Source organism: Polistes canadensis, unplaced genomic scaffold, assembly GCF_001313835.1.
Source record: "Polistes canadensis isolate GaletaPanama2010 unplaced genomic scaffold, ASM131383v1 scaffold_16, whole genome shotgun sequence".
Lineage (NCBI taxonomy): Eukaryota > Metazoa > Arthropoda > Insecta > Hymenoptera > Vespidae > Polistes > Polistes canadensis.
The window spans coordinates 410,230-425,683 of NW_014569563.1; the positions used below are offsets into that span (position 1 = coordinate 410,230).

At 30.4% G+C, this 15,454-nt stretch overlaps 2 protein-coding genes across 20 annotated transcripts in view; one reads left to right on the plus strand and one right to left on the minus strand.

The window, feature by feature from the left end:
* Positions 1-1,356: 1,356 nt before the first annotated feature.
* LOC106793658 (ankyrin repeat domain-containing protein 27-like) lies at positions 1,357-5,049 on the minus strand. 5 transcript variants are annotated; one of them, XM_014760795.1, is made up of 5 exons: positions 4,966-5,049; positions 4,365-4,669; positions 3,878-4,270; positions 2,284-3,758; positions 1,357-1,854 (listed from the first exon to the last, which is right to left on the minus strand). In XM_014760795.1, the coding sequence occupies exons 3-5, from the start codon at positions 4,222-4,224 to the stop codon at positions 1,505-1,507; spliced, it is 2,172 nt and encodes a 723-aa protein (XP_014616281.1). In that variant the 5' UTR covers positions 4,225-4,270; positions 4,365-4,669; positions 4,966-5,049; the 3' UTR covers positions 1,357-1,504. The 5 variants fall into 5 exon arrangements, with proteins under 5 accessions (XP_014616281.1, XP_014616282.1, XP_014616279.1 ...); XM_014760796.1 differs by having other exon boundaries at positions 1,357-2,454; positions 2,887-3,758; positions 4,966-5,048; XM_014760797.1 differs by having other exon boundaries at positions 1,745-1,854; positions 2,036-3,758.
* Positions 5,050-5,945: 896 nt separating this feature from the next.
* The window catches only part of LOC106793611 (syntaxin-binding protein 5), a 55,962-nt gene continuing 46,453 nt past the window's right edge, over positions 5,946-15,454 (plus strand). For 7 of the 15 annotated variants that reach the window (XM_014760655.1, XM_014760661.1, XM_014760659.1 and 4 more), the window contains exon 1: positions 5,949-6,554. In XM_014760655.1, coding sequence (XP_014616141.1) covers positions 6,435-6,554 — 120 coding nt within the window. In that variant the 5' untranslated portion in view covers positions 5,949-6,434. Of the gene's footprint in view, positions 6,555-15,454 lie in introns of all 15 variants that reach the window. The other 8 variants (XM_014760664.1, XM_014760665.1, XM_014760666.1 and 5 more) reach the window with 3 other exon arrangements.

Below are 15,454 nucleotides of genomic sequence, written 5' to 3' on the forward strand. Positions count from 1 at the left end.
TATCAAGGAAATATTCGAAAAAAAATTTATCTCATAAACATTTTAATGTTTGCATAACTAACAAGAATGCAATCCTGTTAGATAAAAGCAAACCAAAATTGAACTTATAAACGTTTCAAGATGGCACTTCCGTATTGATCATGACTCGATACATATCTGTTTCATAGTCATTACAATAAGTTATTGCTAGTATCTTAATCAGTTTTAATCTACATATACAATATGTGCGCATACACAGATAAATATAAATTCACTTGTGCAATTTGATATGATTGGATAAGAGACATATAAAAATAAGTTGTTCTTTTTAAAAATTGAATTCTTTTGTACAGTCATACAATTGTATAATTTATATATTACTATTGAGAAAATAATGTGTACATATTAGCGAAGGAAAAAATAAGTATGTTGTATTGTTGAACGATTGGCAGCATAAATTTACTATTAACAATTTATTATTGTGTAACTGTTTACGTTGATAACAGATTGCAGCAAAATTATTATATTATTTATGCTAGAAGTTATTTAAATTTTTCATAAGCGTAACATTATACAATATTCAATGAAATTTCTAAATTTTTAATGATCATTTTATGATCATTAAAATGCCTTCGTATTTCTGTGATTTTTCATACTAAATGATTTTACAAAATAACCCTACATGTAAAAAAAATATTAATTGATGAAACCATGACTAAAATAATTATTAATAATTTATAGAAGTAGAAAAATTTAATCAAGTAACTCGAGTATATATACCGCAGACCTATAAAAATGAAACATTTTTTTATTAAGAATTAAATAAAATATTGAACAAAAAAATTGAAGGAAGAGCGGGTGTTTTTTTTTAGTAAAATATAATTATTGTAGCGTTTAACAAATTTAATATATATATAGTTTTTCAAAAATGATAAAAAAATATTTAATAAATATAAACAAATTTATAAACATTTAGTAGACTACTAGTATTTCTCTGTAAATCATCGGCTGAGAAATATTTATCTAGACAACATTTAACAAATGAAAATAATTAAATTATGAATCTGTGTATGTCAATATAATTTTTTATAAATGAAATAAAAGTACAAATGAAATGCTATGAAATGCCATGATGGAATGTACACTGTGAATAAATTTGATATAATATAGTAATTATAGAAGTACTTAATAAAAATAATATTAAGATAAAAGGCACTTGCTACACATAACTTAAAATTAAATACAGAATCCTTTAGAATAATGGTGCATAGACTATGAGTCGTAACTTTTCAGAGTTGCAGTAAAATAATATAAAATTGTAAAGTAATAATTAATATTCATTTTCACGTAAATTATATGTTCAAAATATGTACACAATGTAAATATATAAAAATAAAATGTAAAAACAGTATAGCAATAGAATAAAATTTCTAATAATTTCTATTAATGCGACAATAACTTAATCACTTTAGTGAAATCGATCAATTTAGAATGATGACACTTTTATTATTTATCAATCAATGAATCAATCAATACCTGATAAATAATGACTTGGATATTCTAAAGAGTCACATTTTAATATTCTAAGAACTTCTTTAGAATTTTGTTTTTCAAGCAGTAAACGCGGTGTTACATTCTGTAAATTACGAATATTTGTGTTAGCACCACTTCGAATTAGCAATTCAACGATTCTTATATTGACATTTCTAATTGCTAAATGAAGAGGAGTATCTCCGTTAGAATCTTTGGCATTTATATTGCATACTCCACAATCTAAAATTATTTTTACCGCTTGTATTTTATTAGCTGAACAAGCTAAATGTAATGGAGTGTGGCCTTCAACTTTTGTTGTTACATTAACATCCGCTCCTGCATCTAGAAGTAATTGAATTATTTCTAAAGATCCAACAGTAGACGCTACATGCAAAACCGTTTTGCCATTATCATTGTAAGAACTAAAAACTACTGCTGGTATTTTATTCTTTTTTTCGGAATATTCATGCATTGGAGCACATCGTTCACAGCAACATAATGGATGACAAAGATCTGATCTTACTGTCATTTGTTCATTTTGATTACTCCATCCAAGGTAGTAATTTGTTAAGTGTATATCGCCTTCGCTAATTGCAGAAAATAATTTGTTGATTTGTTGTCTAATATTCATGTCAGATGAGTATTTAGACTTTAGTTTATTTTCAGTTTTTAAAGATAATTGTAAAATTGTTGATGAATGATGAACTTTTATGGTAGAAGGAACTACAACATTTGGTGCAATACGTTGCAATAGTATTTTAACTCGTTCACCTTGTGCAACATCAAAAGATGTTTGGCCCCATTTATTTTTGATTTTGTAATCTGCTCCGTATTCTAGAAGAACCTCTATGATACCTAAGTATCCCCACTTAGATGCACGATGTAGTGGTGTATCACCATCAATATTAGGAGAATTAACATTAAGATATAAATTTGTATGTTCTGCAAAGTAAAGCAAAGCTTTTACACAATCTTCATGTCCACGATCAGAAGCTAGATGTAATGCTGTATTTTCATAATTATCTACTATTATAGGATTTGCATTTGCATGTAAAAGTAATAATACTATATTTTGGTGACCTTTCATCAATGCGCAATGAAGAGGCGTGTGTAAATCATTATCAGTTATGTTAGTGCCAGCTCCATGATTTAAAAGATAATCTACAATATTTACTTTTCCATGGAAGCTGGCTATATGTAGGGCAGTTGAACCGTGTTCGTTTTTTGAGGATACTGTTGGTCGATTTAAAAGACGATTTTTAGCTAAAGATACTTCACAAGACTCACAAGTACACAATGGGTGACATAAAGGAATGTGATTATACAAGCTGATAAGGTCGGATGATAATAAATTTTCTACTTCTGATAAATCACCTTTCGTTATGCATGTAAATAAATAATCCAAAGATGTGCGCTGTTCATTTTCAGTTTGTAGTTTTTGTTCCGAATCAGAGATCTGACTAATTCTATTTTTTTCCATTAATGCACCAGATTTTATATACTCCACTGCTGCTTCTAAAGATGTTGTTAGGTAGGCAAGTTCATCCGCTTCATTAATACTACTTGCTGAGAAGCGAAAATATTTTATAAAAGTTATTTGTGCTATCCAATTTGATAAACTAGTTTTGATGACAAGGTATACTAGTATAGGTAGTAAATCATCCGATGAAATAGAAGATACTCCTTGAGATATATAACGAATACTTCTCCTAAGGCATTGAAGTTTTTCTAAGACAGTCATATAACAAACTATATGCGATAACTCTAATTTTCCTCTGTGAATATTGGTACATAGATCTAAATTTATTCCTAAATCATCAAATTTTAAGTCAGTTAAATTCCTTATTATTTTATTTAAATTAGCATCATCATCAGCCATATAAATAGATATTGATTTTTGAAGAATTTTTCTTAATGCATGTAATATATATGTTTCAACTGCAATTTTTATATTTTGAATGAGATATGTGGAAGTAGTACTTGTATCATTAAACTTCTTATCCTGCAGTATCATTTCAATGCAGTTCGAATATAATTGAAAGACGGAATCCTTCAATGTTTCTAATGGCGTATCTTCAATGTTTGAGTACATTTGCTGAAATTCTTTTAAATTTAATTCTAAAGTATTGCACATTTTTTCATTAATTTCAGACCAAAGTAAATTTATGGCATCTTGTAGATTCGTTACTATAGTCAAATGATTATACGACGATAGCGATTCACAATTGATAGGACATTCTATGCACCTGCAATATACGTAAATGTATTTTAAATTATATATACTTATAAAATAGATTCAATTTATTTTTAATGCAAATTTACTATTAAACATATAATAATCTTGTGAAAATATAGTTGTATTTACCATATTTTATACTTCCATGAACCATTATTATAAAATGTCTCCTCAAAAAGTAAACGTAAAGAATATGAATCAGATGTTTCATAATTTATAGTTAATATTCTATTTTGGAGCTTGACATTTTTATTGCTTAAAGAACGAAATGAAGTTTCTGACATGTCATAATCCGGTATCAAAATATGTTCCTCTACATCTTCTTTGTATAAAATATCTTTTGTAAAAGTACCATAACGAGGTACGCAGACAATCCAACCTTTGTGTGCAGCTAATCGTAAAGTTGGTTCGTAATAATTCCTAAGTTTTTCTAGAAATGGATTTTGAGATACATCCTCGTCGTAATTTATTTCCATGTTTGAATACTATGTTTATAAACATACCGCACAGCGTAGAATATCACTGCAAAGATAGAACAAGGAATATTCTTGTAGGATAAATAACATACTTATAATAAATTTAATTAATAAAAAAAGAAAAGACAAAATGTTTATACCTCTATTCAAATGATAACTTTCACAGAATTAACCATTAATTCACATTTTATTATAATTACTAATATTATCATTAGTTTAATAAATATAATTGTCCAAGTGTAAACATTATATGCGCAGTATATGTGTACATATATATTTCTATTTATTAGAAAAGAATAGAAAATATATCACATTATTACATTGTCTCATTTTATATTGATTTAAAAATAACATTTGTTGCATAATCACTCCATCTCGATAAGGCGAGAGAAATGAATCAACAAGTCCATATTTCTTCAGTAGTTGTAATTTTTTTTTTTCATTACTATAAATCAAAGTGAATATAATTAGTTAATCATTTATATATTGTCTCTATAACGAATAAAACAAAAATTAATTCGATAAAAAAATAATAAAATATAAAACATTTATGATGCGTGTGTGTGTTCGATAAAAGATAAAAAAATATCAATTGAAATATATATTTCCATTTATTCAAATTTATATAAATCTTTATAATTCAATAACTTAAAATGATGAAGATTTTGTAATTTCTTATTATTAAAATTCGATAAAAAATAATTATATTAAATAATCTTCGATAATAATTATTTGAATTACCACGATTTCAATTGTAAATGAAATGAAAGCCTTCGACCAATCTTTAGACAGATATAGAAAGATTCCCGTCGATTAATGCATTCGCGTTTAAAACCAATAAAAGAAGTAAGCATTTGTATCGAGCGTATTTTTCTTAAGGTGCGTTGAGAATTGTCCTTTAAAATAATTTCTCATTGCGAGTGAATATTTAAAATAGAAAAAAATTGTTAATAAAATATGTAAGTATATTGTAAAATGTAATTATTGTAATTAAGAAAAACAAAAAAAAAGAACAAGATAGGAGTAATATTATATGTAAATATTTTCTGGAAAATTCGATGATTCGTTGTCGAATATAAGTTTTCGACCAATGCGAAGACGTTGTTTTTGAAGCACGTTTCTTACGCGCTAAGCAACAGCGAAGCGAAAAGCAGGAGGTTAGGTCGAAGGAATGTGTAGAGGGGGAAGAACGAGGGAAGAAGATAAGTGCAAACGATAGAACGGGACATAATGTTTCGTACAGCGATTGCGCCGTACACTAGGTTCGCGGTCGTGCAAAAGTCCACATGAGGCTGTTGCCAGTTATTGATCCTGGCACGCTTAAACAACACTGCATTGCTGTCAACTAGGAAAACAATTTCCGTCGACGCAGCGCGTTCGTAAAATATCATATATCCGCGTAAACGGGCTGAGTACAATTCGCGAACGTGCCTATATTCACGTCGTGTACGTTCCGTCGACCGAGACTCTACCCGATATTCTTGACCAACATTCTTATGAGAATCGAAAACACACGTTAAATCGTTCTATATCAAAATGTAAAAAAGATTACGTTTTTTTTTTCTCTCGCGCGATAATTCCTCAGGTGAAAAGGCGAAAAAAAGAGAAGGAGGGAAAGAAATAGATAGATAGATAGATAATATAGATAAATAAACATATAGATAGATAGATAGATAGAGAGAGAGAGAGGTGGGAGAGCAGAGTGGGAACGAAGAGAAAAGTATACAGAATAGATAGACAAAGAGAAAGAGAGGAAGTGAGAGAAAGAAATAGAGTGGAGGGAGAGGGGGTAGGAGGGAGAAGGAGCGAGAAAGACAAGTAGACGAAGGAAGATAAGAGAGGGAGAAAGAGAAGTCGAGCAACGTCGCAAGAGAAAAGATCTGTCATCAGGATTTTATTCGGTCCTCTCTCTTTCTCTCTCTTTCTCTCTCTCTCTCTCTCTCCGCGTGCGTGAATGACAAGGTAGAGAAAGAAGAATTTTAAGAAAGGAGGAGGAGGAGGAGAATAGGAGGAGGAAAAGAAAAACATCGTTTTTCCTTACTATCGTGCGAATCCTTTTTATTTTTATTTCTTTTTTTTGTCCTCGGAATAAGTCGCGATTAAAGTTTCGGTAAAGAGTTCGTCGTGGTCGTAACGCGAAAAGAAAGACAACGCATTGTCCGCACGTCGGCCGCACATGTGATCGTCCAAGGTGTCACCATCAGCTCGAGATGAAGAAGTTTACGATCAAAGGGGTGCTCGACGGTTTCCGTTCGTCGATGCCTCAACCAACTAAATCTGATCAGGAGATCGTTGAAAATCTCAGATCCGAGCATATTCAAGTTAAAAAGGTATTTTAATATATCCTATATATAACCTAGTTTTCTATAACAATCTGGGTAATAAAAGTAGTCGACGTTTCTTGTGTTGCATTATTTTTTCTTTTTTTTTTTTTTTCTTCTTCTTCACGCGATATCTAATTCGTTTATTGCCTTGATTTGATTGATTAAATAGATCGTTACTCCTATACATAAGTGTTTACAATACCGCGTGATGATGTGGACATTCTCTATAATGATCGGTATCGTGCGTGATTCTCTGCTTGAAATTCTCAATAATTATCTTTATTTCTTTGACAGCTGTTATACTTACATTAATAAATTATACTTTTAATCACTTATAAAGTCCATAAGCTTGGATTTACTTTTATAATTAATTATTCTTGTTGATTATTTTTATTTATATTATTGTTGGTTTTTAATGTAATAATTAGTGGCATTTATATTTTATCGTTCTATGTTAAAGTTTTTAAACAAATTTGTAAGTAATTTTCATAACGTATACTAAATGTAAGTCATTTATAAATATTTTAAAAGTAAGAAAATGTATTCATTTTCCTTCCATAATTATAATTTTCAACTTTAAAAGAGAAAGTCTTTGATATTCCTTTCCATACGAAGTGGCAGCATCATTCTCTGCGATCTTCTATATAATTACATTTTAAAGAACTTAGCATCAGCTAATTTATTCTTTCTACGATAGAAAGTGTACTTTGTATTTCTCACGGTCAATATTTCTAGTTAATCTAGATTTATAATTATAATTGTACATTCTGATTGGTGGCCACAGTGCTTTCTTGTATACCTTGAATTTATTGAAAAATTAATTAGATGTTTCAATCAAATTTTTGACTCTGTAAATTCTGCGCGTTAATGAAAAGCAGCAAAATGTATGAAACATATACAGATATATACACACACACAAAGTTTTACTATTTATATATTAATTGGAATATACTTGTTACAAGATCAATAGAATAATATTTAAATGTGTGCTAACATACTTATAGATTACGTTTTAAAATAGCATAACTAGTACGCATAGTATACAATTTTTTTTTATATATATATATATAGATGCACTTCTATTAATAGTCTATATTAGGAGAGATGCCTTTACCAACTATTACAGTTTGCATATACAGATAACAACCACAGATGAAAATGTCATTTGAGGTATGAATATTGATTTTGCACCACCATTCTAGTTCCAAACAAACATTCATATCGCTTTGTTCTTTGCGAATATATAGAATGCGAAGCTGGTTTAATTTCTAACTAGCTTTAATGGATTGAACATTTAATTAAAACATAAAATTTAAGCTAAGCTTTCGGAATAGTATTATTTAGATACAAATTTTGATAATAAAATCTCTAAATTTGTTAATATTATAATTTAGATAAAAATTGTTATTATAGTGTAAAGTGTAAGTTGAATTTTAAACTTTTCCTATACTATAATAAAAATCGTCAATAGAAAAAAATATCGCAGTTATATTATATTAATATTTCATAGAAAATTCTTAACTGGTAATAAATGCGAAACAGATGGTGCTATGTTACTGTAAAATTTATTGGCAGCATGTTTGTTAGAAAGAGAGTAAATGATGGCGAGAGATCGGTAGCAGTGACCACAGGCACGATAACATTGATCAATATAGAGGCCAGAGATGTCTGGTTTTGTCTGTTAAGATTAAACATTTCTTTCGATATTTACCTGAACAATATCGATAAATTCATCAATTTCAAATCAGTCTGTCGATACTTTCAATTTCACATCAAGTTATGAAAAATGAATTTTGTTGTATTTTGAAAATGAGTTAAAAAATAGTTCGACTACTTTTGATTGGTCACTACAGTTTATTTACGTTAAAAAAAAAAAAAAAATCGGCTTTGTTTTCTATTGGAATAGAGCGCATCAGTGGATTAGATTCGGGACGATGCACTCGGTATGCATTTAGGATGAGGGCACGCGCTCTGGTCGTTTCAACTTGTTAGGATAATAATATTTCGACGGTGTGGTCGTTTCGTGTTGCGAATCATTTTAAAATCGACACTTTTGACAATGATTGATCTCAATTTGAACGCGGTTTTGTCACGCATCTCTTCGAATTTCACTTTTCGTCTATTTTATTTTCAAGCATGGATTTACAATCCGTGTGAGTCGTTTCGATCTCGTGCCAATGCGGTAAACTGGAAGGTACGGTATAATGTATGTAGGTATGCGGTCGATAAGACATCTTGCAAAATCATTCTACGTGAAAAAGGAAAAAATAACATAAGGAAAATAACCCAACGGAATCGGTGTGTAATTTTCTAGATCAGTGATTTACAACCTTTTTTGCTCCATTTCTCCCTTTCATCATAGTTTAGAGTATCATTTTCTTCTTTTTCTCGAGATAGTCTAACTGTTATTTTTTTTTTTTTATTTTTAATTTTTATTTTTAATATTTCTGATCTTTAAATAATCATTTAATTTCACCGATGAAAATAATTCAAGGATGTTCAAGAATTCATTTTCTACAGTTCGTACATAATCTATAAAACATATATAATACTTTATTCAATAGCGTTTACAATTTCTCCCCTGAAATTCTAAAATTCCCCCTTTCCCTTTAGGGGGAAATTTTCCACTTGTCGAGAACCCCTGTTTTAAACACCATAGCCAATGATAGAATAAACGATCGCCCGTCTAGATTTACTGGCATTTATCTGAGAGTTTTTTTTTTCTCCATAACGGAAATGCATTAGTTTCGCTTCGTTCCCGATATAGTCGTTGATTTATGTATTTTTGTCGGAGTACGAAAAACGTAGTTTTTCGAGAGGAGATATCGTAGAAACGTTATCTTCAATTTTAATCGCGTAATCATTGAAATATACGAACCACCATAAATGATACGTACACGTAACTCGACAAATTTTCTTCTAAAGATTCGCGATAACTTTTCGAAAAGTTAATTATTGTAATAACTCAACTTCTTCAATTTAAATAATCCGCATTTATATCCCCTTATCGTATATATATATATATATGTATATCTATCGTATTAGCATTTCAATTTGGCTCAAGTTAAGCGGTATCAGTTTTTCTTCTTTTCGGACGATAATATTCATCAATCTTATCATAACACGTATTATCACTTGACCGGGATGGTAGTTCATCGGTATTAATTAATTCCTCTTTTCTTACGCGTATTACATTCACATGGAATGAAGGTATCTCATGGCTTGTATATTTAATATAAAAATACGTGTTATATATATATACATACATGTATATAAAAAAAAATATAGAAAAAGAAAGAGAGGAGGAGAGGAAGAAGAATGAAAAAGGAGGAAACTTAGCGGCTTTACGGAAAAAGCTTTGTACGTAGCAGAAAGATGATCGTTAACAGATGCAGCAACCCCTTTCTCGTTCCCTCTTAGTTATTCGTAAACGAACGGAGACGTGGCACATCCCGCGGCGGACGTTTTCAGCCTAGGAGAGAAGCAGTACAGGTCGCATTTGCGGTTCACTGTGCAAATGATTACATATGAATACATGCCAAGAACAAAACCCTTTTCCATCAGCCGAGGTAAAACCCGTCTTTGTATCAATATGAGCAGTTCTTTATCTATACAACATTCGTTCTACAATGAAGCCTTGATTATCTGTCATATCTTATGCGACAAACTTTTACCTATCTGGCATCGATGTACGTTCCCTGACAACAATGTTATATATCTTTATGTAAAAAAATATACGCGTAGAATAATCGTGTCGTTATGTTTAATAATAATAGTGCAAGGATTTTATTATTTATTATATCCACCATAAAACGGGATTTCAATTTAAAATGCGAGCTGGTAATAACGATGGTGAGTCTTAATTGTTAACGGTAATGAAACGTCGATCGCGATTACGTGTTTCGTTTCTAGATATCTATGTGTGTTACGTGTATGTGTGTAAATAGATGGGCGTGCCACACGTGATCGGTGATTAGGTATTACGAACCTTCTAACGCCGTCGAAGCTTTTCCATTAAGAGATATAGTTCTTAAGTGAAATTTCCTTCGAAGTTTGCACCCTTTTTGTGCCGAAACTTGAGCTGCTTTTAAACCGTTACCCTAGTCCCGTTGGATATTAAATTAAGTTTCATGCGTCTCATATAAATTCTATTTATATTCATATATTATTTTTTTTTTTTTTTTAGAGAGAGAGAGAGAATAATTCAATAGTATATGGAAAAAAGGAGGCGCGAACGAATCGAAACACAAACTTCAAAATGCAATTGGTTTTAAAGGATTATTATGACCGTACAGGTTTATCGCGAATTATATCTAAGCTTTCTAAACGGAATAACATATTCGATGATGCTTTGAAATATAAGTTCTTTTTTGTATTATTCTCTTTGATAATAATTGAAACAATGTTTTCCGTGGACAGATCAAAATAGCGTTACGATAACAGCGAGAAAAACCTCGAATATTTCACCCCGATGCGAGTCCTGTTTCTTTTCTTTTTTTTTTTTCTTTTTCTTTTTTCTTTCGCGTGCAAGTCACATTTGCATTTACATTTGCAAGTGAACATCGTTGAGATGAAAATACAGAAAACTCTGACTTTTCTGTGAATTTTCCAGAGGTAGATTTCCAACAACCGTATCTCCGGTGTATATTCGACATATAGGATATATATATATATATATATATATATCTATCTATTTTTTTTTCTCCTTTGTTTTATTCTTTTTAATCGATAAAACAGTGCCTAAGGCAAAACGGGTGTTTCCGATACTTCGTTACCAAGCTATGACTGATATTGGAAATTGTTCGGGGTCAAACTTGAACGATAAGGTTGTCCGTAGTTCGGTGATAAAGTTCAAAGAATTTTTTTTTTTTCTAAATATCTTCGTACTCATCTATTTAGGTGTAGCAATTAAATTCGTTGCCTTGGTATTAAATTCGCTGCATCAAAAATCGCCATCTCGAAAATAAAATCGATACTATTTCGAAGAATAACATAACAATGATTACTTTGCAATTGAATATTTAAATTTATTTGTAAAAAAAAGCGTAGGAAGAATTAATTTCTACAATCTAATAGAGATTGAAAACAATCGGTGGATGTTTTAAAAGAAAAAGAAAAAGAAGATAACTTTTGCTATGCTCTCTCGGAATAATACGAAATTTTCACGCGAATTTTATTCTAAATTTCCATAACGCTCGTGCCTTTGAGTTGAAAAAAAAATTATTATCGTCCCTTTTATCGTCTCGTTGGCATCGTCGACATGAAAAATTCTTCCTTTTTTCGATGCTTGGTACAAACATATTTCGTTTAAAAAGGACGCATAAGAGAATACGAATTTATTTATACCGGTGTCTCTTGCATGACTTTTGTCTCTTGATTTTTTATATTTTTTTTTCTTTTTTCTTTTTTTTTTTTATCGGCTTCATTGTAAGATACTTTTGAAATATCTCTCCGATCCTTATGGGTCATAGGAATTCTCTTGACAATTAATTGTTACCGTTTCGCGTATCTATATATGCAGCTTTGTTAGATCCACTCGCTGAATCGGAGTTTCGATTCGACCCAACGAACGTCGAAATTAATTATATCAGGTAGTGCGAGCTAGCTATAACGTTGGACGCCGACAGGTAGCATCGAATTTCATAGCGAATATTTTTCAAATAATATCAATGCCATCGAAATACTTTTAATCCGTTTGTCATGCGTTTCCAATTTATAAGCCGTTTCTCACGAGGAGTAGGCACTCAATATTCGAACCTATAAGAATATAAATCAATTCGCAATATAATGATATTTATTTTTATTTTTTTATTTTAGCCTTACTGCCAAGTGCTGATGCATTAGCATTTATCAATTTCCTCTTCTTACCGCCCTCCCCCCCTAATCATAGTTATATACGTTTGAGAGAACGTACTATAGATTAGTTATATTTTATTTATCGTGACATTAGACAATAACGTTTCGTTTCACGTTAAAACCTAAAGGAGAGCACCAAGCAGCCATCCATTTCTTGTTGTCTGAAGGTGTATTAAGGGTCTAAATCCATCGAAGGTTTTCAGGACAGTATTAGGACAGTGACTGAAAGCTTTCGGTAGATTTAAGGACAGTGATTGAAAGTCTTCGATGGATTTTGGTCTTTGATAGATCTTTTTAGGCAAGAAGAAACGGATATTACTCGTTGGTTTTTTTTTTTTTAAATGAAAATGTAAAGCCAAGCGATCATTGTTAGTGGCACGATAAATACAATCTAATCAACCTATCGTGTTTAAATCTGTATAGATGTGATAGGAGGTATAAACTATAAACGTTAATGCGTGACAACTTGACAGTGCAATCGATAAAACAAAAATATTGTTTTGTTGAAAATATTAGAGATATCCATGAATAATAAATGAAGTTCCTTTTGTTTTTCTCTTTTTTCTTAAATTTTAATCATTCGAATGTCACGAGCCTTTGCGAAAGTCCGATCGAAAAATGTCGAGCTCTGTTATACCGTAAGAAAATATACCGAACATGCACACTTACTTTCGACTATTACAGTCTGATGCGTTTGCACTTTTAGAAATTGAACAGTAGAAGCCAGATCGTGCCGTCTGGCACTCAAACGATTAAAAACATTACCGTATACTGACAATAATTTAATTTAATATAACATAATTTACATTGAAAAAAATCATACACCTTTACGCTTATTAAATTTTTCATTGAAAATTATTTGTATAGCGTATTTATTATAGGATGAACACAATCTAGAAATAATTACATTAGCATATCTTAATTAAATATTTAATGAATTTCATTTGAAAGCTTTATTTCTAACAAGTGAATTAAATAAATACGAAAATAACGGCCGTACCTTAAATCGTACATATCGATAAATAAATTATACTTTAAATTATTATTAATTAATCGAAGGGGAAATGTGTACTGCAGTTCAAAAGTACTAAATATAAGTTGGATATACAATTTTTTTCGAAATTCACCGTTAGACTGAAACGTTGTTCTCTGTGAAAGTTTTTTTATTAAATGTTGTTTATATGACTTTCCGAAAGATGCGCATGTGTGTAACGAGAATAATATTCGTAATAAATAGAATTTTCTTATTTGGAAAGTCATATAAACAACATTTAATAAAAGAACTTTCACAGAGGACACCGTGCCAGTCCAACGGTGGATTTCGAAGAAGACGGTGCGTGCAAACTATACACAGTGCTTTTAAATTACAATACACATTTTCTTCGATTAATTAATAATTATTTAAGGTATATTAAACATTCTAATCTATTCTACTGATATTATAGGTACCTCTAATAATAAGTGATTAATCTTTGTATTACTAATCGTTAATGATTATGGAAGTGCATTTATATGCATTTGATGGAACGTTTAAATGTTTTCCGATTATTCATTACGGAAGTGATCGTCAAGATGATGAATGAAAAAAATCATGTACGACCTATATAGTATACGATAGTGGTTAGTTCAGCTAGCGAAACGAAGCGTTAATTTTAAATAGGGAAAACCTGGATGCTTTGTAAGTAGTAGTTAATCGTATCTTTGTAAACTTTAACGCGGTTGCCGGTGCACTTTATCCACGATTATATTACGCCGTAGAAAATTCGCTTTAGAGGCTTGACGTTGACGTTACAAATTAAGCAAAATAATGAAAATCATAGAACGGAAATAAGGTAGATGATGAATTTAAACGCAATTAAATTCGTTTCGTTATACTACCGTTCTCCTGTTGGTAGTCCAGGAAATTTTATCGGAAAATCTCGATCGAATTTGAATAATTATATAAATTAATTAATATAGATACGCTCGCGCGTAGCTCGTCAAATTTTATTTCTAGGGTTCCTTTTTCGTACGAATTTACGATTAATTATAATATTTTCATTTCTGTGGAGATCTGTAAGTAGTATTTTATAAATGATCTACTATTTGAAGTTTTATCATTTTTTCGAATAAAAGAAATTGCATAAAAATAAGAAACGGAAAGCGTGTCATGGACCAATAAATGACTTACACTGCGCATATTTATAGGTGGTCGGTCTATCTCTAGTCGGGGTGCTTTAGGAAAGTATGTTAACAATAGAGAAAACGCTGATTATTGATCCAATGCAGAGCTGTGAACATATTCAATATTAACTCCTGAAATCCTGGAGTTTAAATAACTTCTGCGAGTTAACTTGACACACTTTTAAATAAATTTCGAATCGTTTTTGCATACATTAATGTTGTTCCAAGAAGCATTGTTGTTATTTAATAAAAAAAAAAAGAAAAAAAAAAAGATAGGACGATTTCGTCGAACTGCGATTACAATTTTTCTTGAAAATGATCGAAGTTATAATCTCGGATGGTTATCGAAACGTCGATGGCAACTTTTTCCAAGATTTTCTTCTAGAAATCCTTCGAATTGTCTGTTGGAATATAAAAAGGGGAGATATTGCAGTTAAGACGGCCTCAATATTATGTAAATTTCCTAAACGTGACGAAAATAAGTTCATACGATTTTCACTATAATGGTTCTTTTGTTAGATGCCAAGAAACTTTTTTTTTTCCTTAAAATACTCTCGTTTTCTCATTTATATATATATATATATATATTTTTTTTTTCATTGTAATCAAATTGGGCGATCTGGAACACTTTATTACTATATTAACAAAATAAAATAAAAATAAATATAAAGTATGACTATTGCATCGCGTAAGTACTTTTACGAAGTAGTCGTGAATTAAATATGAATAATTTTATGTTGTAAGTTAAATTGAAGAGTCAAAAAAGAATATTCTGATCTCCCCTAAGGATGTTCCTTTTTTACGTATAAACGCTTGTACATGTTCTGCCTTGACTCGTTAAAGGCATGTCCAAATGTTCATACGTCAGGGTGAAGTAAGACAAGTGT